Raw genomic sequence first — 6,300 nt, 5'->3', positions numbered from 1 at the left:
ATTAGACCAAAAATTAGAATACATTCTGAGAAATAAAACTTTTATCGAAGAGAAGCAAATGAAAAGCTTTTATAAAAATTCTCATAAAATCGAGAATGAAGTTCTTATTTTGTACATGGCAGATCATGAATTAGTAATTACATCCAATCTCAAAAAAAATCTCAAGTTTTTCAAACTTTCTATCTTTTGAGTGGGAATATTTACGGAATCCCCATGAATAGGACCAAAAATCTCATAGTTGATCCATGATTTATGTTTCAGCTTTAATTTACTTTTCGTTTGTTTTGAGAAATATATCGATCAATTTCGATTCTTTCCCTTTCTATTGATTATTTTCAAATCGAGATGTACAGATCCATGATCTATGTGTCTATATCAATCTTATTCATGGATTAACGAAAATGTGCAAAAACTCTATTTGCTTCCATTCTATGAGTCTCTTCCTTTTTTGCGTATGGCATCCTCTCTCCCTTTGATAACATCCACTAATTTTGAACTTAATTGCATTATACTCCATTTACTCAAAAAGTAAATAAATTAGTCTACGTAGATTAGATTAAGGGGTAAATTAATTTTTTTATTAAAAATTTTATCCATTTTTACTGTTAAAAACTTGTCCTTTTACGTCAACATGGAGTACATGTGACAGTCACACGTTACATGCCACAATTTAGTTATTTTGTTAGCCATATCAGTTTTTAACAATATAAATGAATGAAATTTTTAACAAAAGAAAACCAATTTACTCTTTGATCTAATATAAAAGGGACTAATATGCTCATTTTTTAGTAGAAAAATAAAATGCAATATGACACCTAGTAAAGGTAGGGAACAATACAAAATATAATCATTCCACCAGCATTATCGTGATAAAAGTACCATGGAGGCCCTTATACTAGAAATCAGGTTGCATTTTGTCACATTCACTAAAAAAAAAGGTAAATTAATCACTATTTGTTAGCTTAAAGAGTAAATTAGTCATTTTTATTAAAATTTTCATCCATTTCTTCCTTTAAAAATTGACTTAGTAGATAAAATAACTAGATAATTATATGTATTGTGTTACGTGTACCTTTTACTAACGTAAAAAGATAAATTTGTAACAATAAAAATAAATAAAATTTTGAATAGAATGTCAAATTTACTCTATAATCTATCGTATACGTATAATCTACATATTTTTTTTAATATAAAAAATAAAATACAATATAACTAGAATAATTGAAAGTAGAGTCCATAGGACAAGATTATGGGTTGATTTCAGCGCCACTGGAGCAGGTCAGTATTGGTATTCGGGAACACAAAGACATACCCGTTGCATGCATTTTATTTTATTTTTTAATAACTTTGTGCTCAATCCTTTTGAACAATTATATTGTCATTTGAATGTTCTAAAATACACTTTATAAAGTTTTTTTTTTAATTTAATATAATGAAAAATCATAAATAAAGTTATCAATTACTTTTATATTAATCTTAAAACTTGTAAACGTTAGTGGTCATTAATAAAATATCATTTATAAAGCATCATTAGGAGAATGTGAGGTCGAGTATGCTGAAACTTATTATCTTCTTGTTTATGAGTTAGAAATGGACTATAAATAATTTTAAGTATTTCGATAAAAATATCAATTTATTACACTAACATATGTTTTATTTATACACTGAAAAAAGTGTTTTTAAACATGAAAATTTCAGTCGGGAGAAAGTTTGGGTTGTCAAAACCCAAAACTAATCCAAAGAGGCTTCTATAGCCCAAGTCCATAAAAAAGAACAGGCAATATAAAAAACCGCCACGTGGAGCTTATGAAATCCTGCAACTGTCTAGTGGCTGACATTGAAATCGAGATACCAATCACACAAAATAAAAGACATAATCCTAAAATCCGCCATTGTTTGGCGCTTCATTTTCACGCACAAAAAAAAAAAGGAGAAAGAAAGAAAATGTCGATGACCCCTTCGCTCTCTCGTCTTCACTCTCCGTTCCTTTGCTGTCCACTCAAACACTCAACTCCGTCATTATCCATCAAATGTGGAAGGAATCACCGGTCGCCGCCATCTTATCCTTGCATCAGAGCCGTTGATCTTGATCAGAGCACAGTTCTTCCTCTACCCCCTTTTCAATTGCTACAATATTTATATAACTTTATACTTACTAAAATGGAAAAAGCTGTTTTCAGATAGTAGCAGTGTCGGTTGGGCTTGTCAGCGTTGCGGTTGGGATTGGCATTCCCATCTTCTACGAAACTCAAATCGATAACGCTGTAAGTCGAATTTTTTTCCCTTTAATTTGAACTAGGATTTCAATAATGTAGCAACTTTATAGAATTTAAGATTGAAAACCCAAAATTGGGGTCAATTTATTTTGCAGGCAAGCCGAGAAAATACCCAACCATGCTTCCCTTGCAATGGCTCCGGTGCCCGTAAGCTATCCTTTCCCTAGTATAACAATGATTTGTGGTTTATTCACAATAGATATATATTTGGGGTAAATAACTTTATAAGTCATTGAACGTATCAGTAATTTTCATCATGTTATATTATCAATTTCATCTTATTGTTAACAAATTAGATCAGTTATGCTAACTTCGGTGAATAGTTTTAATGTAAATATTTTCCATAGCATGACTTGTTTTCTAAATAAAATCAAGAGCCGATTTTTCTATGAGAAATATTTGACAAAGTTGGCATTGGCATAGGTAACTTAATTTATTAATAGTGGATGTTCAATGGTGTAATTTAAGGAAATTAAAAGTTTAGGATTTACATAAAAATTAATGTTAAATTATGTTACCAAAAATGTAACTAACCCCAACAGATTGTAAGTAACAAAATTTAAAAGAAATTATAGGTTTTGATGCTTGATGAACATAGGAATGTAGGGATGGACAATCGATTTAGATATCCAAATCCGAACCGTTATTTGCAAAAGTAAAGTGGATCTTGATAATTGATATCTCAGGGTTAGTATCCGGATCCATTCTATCTCAAACATATGTAAATATCTAAATCCACACTATCTATTGAGATCCTTGCATGAATGCAACTTGCTAATGATTTGCTCCTTGGTCTAGTTGAAAGAATCACGTATATAATGAAAGGAGAGCGTTTTTGTTCATTCAGCAATTCAAAGTGTTTGTGAATGATGCAGAGAGGTGTAGATTTTGCATGGGAAGTGGAACAATTACCGTAGAGCTCGGTGGCAACGAAAAAGAAGTCTCGAAATGTGTCAATTGCGAAGGAATTGGTTCCTTAACATGCACTACTTGCCAAGGTAGTGGGATTCAGCCTCGGTATCTTGATCGCAGGTACGTACACTCTCTGTCACTTAACTAGGTAATAGGGAGCATTGCAATATGATAATAACTCGATATTTGACTCTATTCATGTAATCACCGTACAAGAAACGTTCTAGAGCCAAGCTTCATTTACGATTCTATGGTTTGTTTTTTAACAGGGAATTTAAAGATGATGACTGAAAGTCCTACAAGCAATGGGCAAAGATTTTTGGACTGAGTGATTTTGGAAAAAGGAACCTTAAATTGTGAAATCCCTTTTTTCTTTTTCTTTTTTTCCCTTTTTCCTATTCTGTATTTAGTTTTCCCCATCTATTTTTCTGTCAAATTTTCTACTTTCTAATGTACTTGACTACAGGAACAAACTTGTTAGTGTTTGAGGAACGGATGTATTTGTTTTCTCAATGAAGAAATTGTTCATAAAATCATTATAATTTTTTTTCTTTGACTGTTTATTAATATTAATCATTTCAGGTTTATAGTTATTCTTCCCAACAATGTTATCTTTTTAAGATTCGAATCTAAGTTTTCTTCTTAAAAATACAATATATTTTATCATTACATCTAACAACACTTGTTGGTCATAATGATTTTTTAACATCTCGATATTGCCTGTGGTGCTAGATGACTAAGAGAAGCATATAGGCATGATACAACATGCAACAATATAAAAGCAACTAAGTGTACAAGAAGGTTGAAAGAGAGTAATGTGGCATGCAGTTTTAAGCAACTAAGTGCCCTAAAAGAAGATTTATAAATGAAAATTTTCCTATTAGGCTATATGGGTTAAGGTATTTTGTGCGATCCAACGCAAAAAGAGGTCCAAATTTTTAGTTTACTTGGGTTTTCAACTTTTTATGCCATCCTAAAACTCCAACTCTAGCTACCTAAAAGGGTCTCTTTGATGATGCCATAGCCCAGACCATCAATATTATCCTTTCTTTTATGCTCAACCGTGGGTAAATGAGAAATTAGTGCTTCCAACTTATCAAGTTTAAATAAAAAATTAATTTCAATTAAGTAATTATTGAGTTAAGCTTAAGCTATTGGTTGAGTTGAATTAGTATATCATAATGCTTGATTGGAATAGCTTACAAGTTTAATCGAGCTTTTCATTTTAATATCATCTTATGAAATTGTATTTTTCCTCTCATTATGTATAGAAAGAACTCAAGTATGAACGAGTTTGAGCTTGAATACAAACGAACTTAAGCGAGCTCGACTTTAATCTTGAGTATGAAAATTGATAAACAAATTTAATTAAGTCTCGAGCTTCAAAATTTTTGTTTAATTGAACTCAAATTGAGTATCAAACCTTTAATTTCTGGTCGAATTCAACCAAAATTTCATTTGAATTTTATATAAATTTTTAATAAATATATTTTAAAATAACATTTTTACACACATTATGAATGTGTTGCCATAATTTAATTTAATTTATTGTGGTTTGTTATATGTGAACTAAGGAAATAATTATGAAAGCCCAACAACTTAGAGGGGAAAAAAAGACCTAATATCTTCATATTGTTAATTGTTAATGAAACCTAACAGGAAAATGTGGTAAACCTCATGATTGTTCCACTTTTGTTTTAGTTGAAGTACGAGACATAATTATGTTTGTCTTAACAAATCATTATCCTAAGCCTCCACTTGTAATGATTCTCGTCTCATCTCTTCATCATGTTTCACTCTTTCAGCTAAAAAAATGGGGTTTCTTTAGTGATTGGGTCATGTAACGTAGGTGAGCTAAACTGTGAAATTTTAGCTTTGTTTTAGGACCACAAATTTCTTTGCCTCAAATATCTCACTAACAGATTTAGTTGTTTTGCTTTATAGGCACTTGCCTATTCAATCATTGATCCATAGCTTTGTTGCCAGAAAAAACATTCCACAATTAAGGATCAACAAAATTAACTATCAAATGAAACTTGTTTAGGTTTTATCAGGGAGCTCAAAAATTTTTTAGACAAGTTTTTAAAGTGTTATTTATTTAAAGTCAATGAATCTTTCAATAGGTTGGAATTGTCCTCAAGTTGAGTTAAGATATTGTCACTCGACTCTACAAAGAACCTGAGTGCTTGGGGCAATAGGTTCAATAGAGTAGTAGCACCTCGTTGAATCAAGCTATGTGTAGTGCACGGCCACTTACCAAGGCTGGGACAAATCCAGAAAATTTGGAGGGTGAATTATAAATTTTTGAGAGATCAAAATATAATTTTATGATTTATTTACTTATAATTTTGTCATATATTAACTTATTTAACCATTTACGAGAGGTTGAATTACAATTTTTTTCATTTGGAGGGTCAAGGCCCTTACTTGTCACAATACTTTTGCTTCTGACCAAAGGAAGTGAACTTATGCGCTTAGTAGAGTTTGAACCATGCCCATTAAATGGCAATGATGAATATATATGCTACCACTTGACTAATAATCTGTAAATTTTGAATACATAAAATTTTGAATTTTTTTTTAAAAGGATTCAATCTCCTCTCAACAAAATTAATGAAAAATTTGAACTACTTAGACAAATGATAAAAAGACAATAAAAGTGAATAATCACAATAGCAAACACTATTTTTTTGATATGAGCTTGATTCCTTCTATACACCCTACAAAATGTTGATTGTTCTAAGGGTTTTATTTTATGGGGACAATGAGGGTCATTCATCATTCATCACCACTTGTAATCCTTTTGCCTTTTAAACTTTGCCAAGTCCATCATGCATGAATTTGGCTTACACGGCAGACAATCAATCTATATTTTTTATGAAAAAATTGTAGATAAGCAATATTAATTTAACACAATATCCCTTTTGGGAAAAGAAAAAAAGATTACAAGATTTATGATCATTCTTTTTATTATTTCTTAATTCCATTGAATATTCTCAAATTATAATTATAATTTTTAAATTAATTCTCAAACTTTCAAACATGTTAAGTACTCGAAGTATATTAGTCTCAATCAGGTTTTTCTATCATCCTATATGACGTGGAATATATT

General features: G+C 30.6%; 1 protein-coding gene across 1 annotated transcript; it reads left to right on the top strand.

Moving 5' to 3' along the window:
* Positions 1-1,819: 1,819 nt before the first annotated feature.
* LOC107938109 (protein SPA, chloroplastic) lies at positions 1,820-3,724 on the top strand. Its single transcript, XM_016871176.2, has 5 exons — positions 1,820-2,100; positions 2,181-2,264; positions 2,372-2,423; positions 3,152-3,308; positions 3,458-3,724. Exons 1-5 carry the CDS (start codon positions 1,945-1,947, stop codon positions 3,477-3,479), a joined length of 471 nt encoding a protein of 156 aa, XP_016726665.2. The 5' UTR covers positions 1,820-1,944; the 3' UTR covers positions 3,480-3,724.
* Positions 3,725-6,300: the final 2,576 nt, after the last annotated feature.

The sequence above is a fragment of the Gossypium hirsutum genome, chromosome A06, assembly GCF_007990345.1.
Source record: "Gossypium hirsutum isolate 1008001.06 chromosome A06, Gossypium_hirsutum_v2.1, whole genome shotgun sequence".
Taxonomy (NCBI): domain Eukaryota; kingdom Viridiplantae; phylum Streptophyta; class Magnoliopsida; order Malvales; family Malvaceae; genus Gossypium; species Gossypium hirsutum.
This window is presented reverse-complemented; position numbering and strand designations above follow the sequence as displayed.

What these genes read in the sequence shown, in the direction of transcription:
- LOC107938109 (XM_016871176.2), top strand. Translation starts at nt 1,945, where the DNA reads ATGTCGATGACCCCTTCGCTCTCTCGTCTTCACTCTCCGTTCCTTTGC. An exon ending in AAACTCAAATCGATAACGCT is followed by an intron (nt 2,265 to 2,371) that starts GTAAGTCGAATT and finishes TTTATTTTGCAG; the next exon opens with GCAAGCCGAGAAAATACCCA. An exon ending in CCTCGGTATCTTGATCGCAG is followed by an intron (nt 3,309 to 3,457) that starts GTACGTACACTC and finishes GTTTTTTAACAG; the next exon opens with GGAATTTAAAGATGATGACT.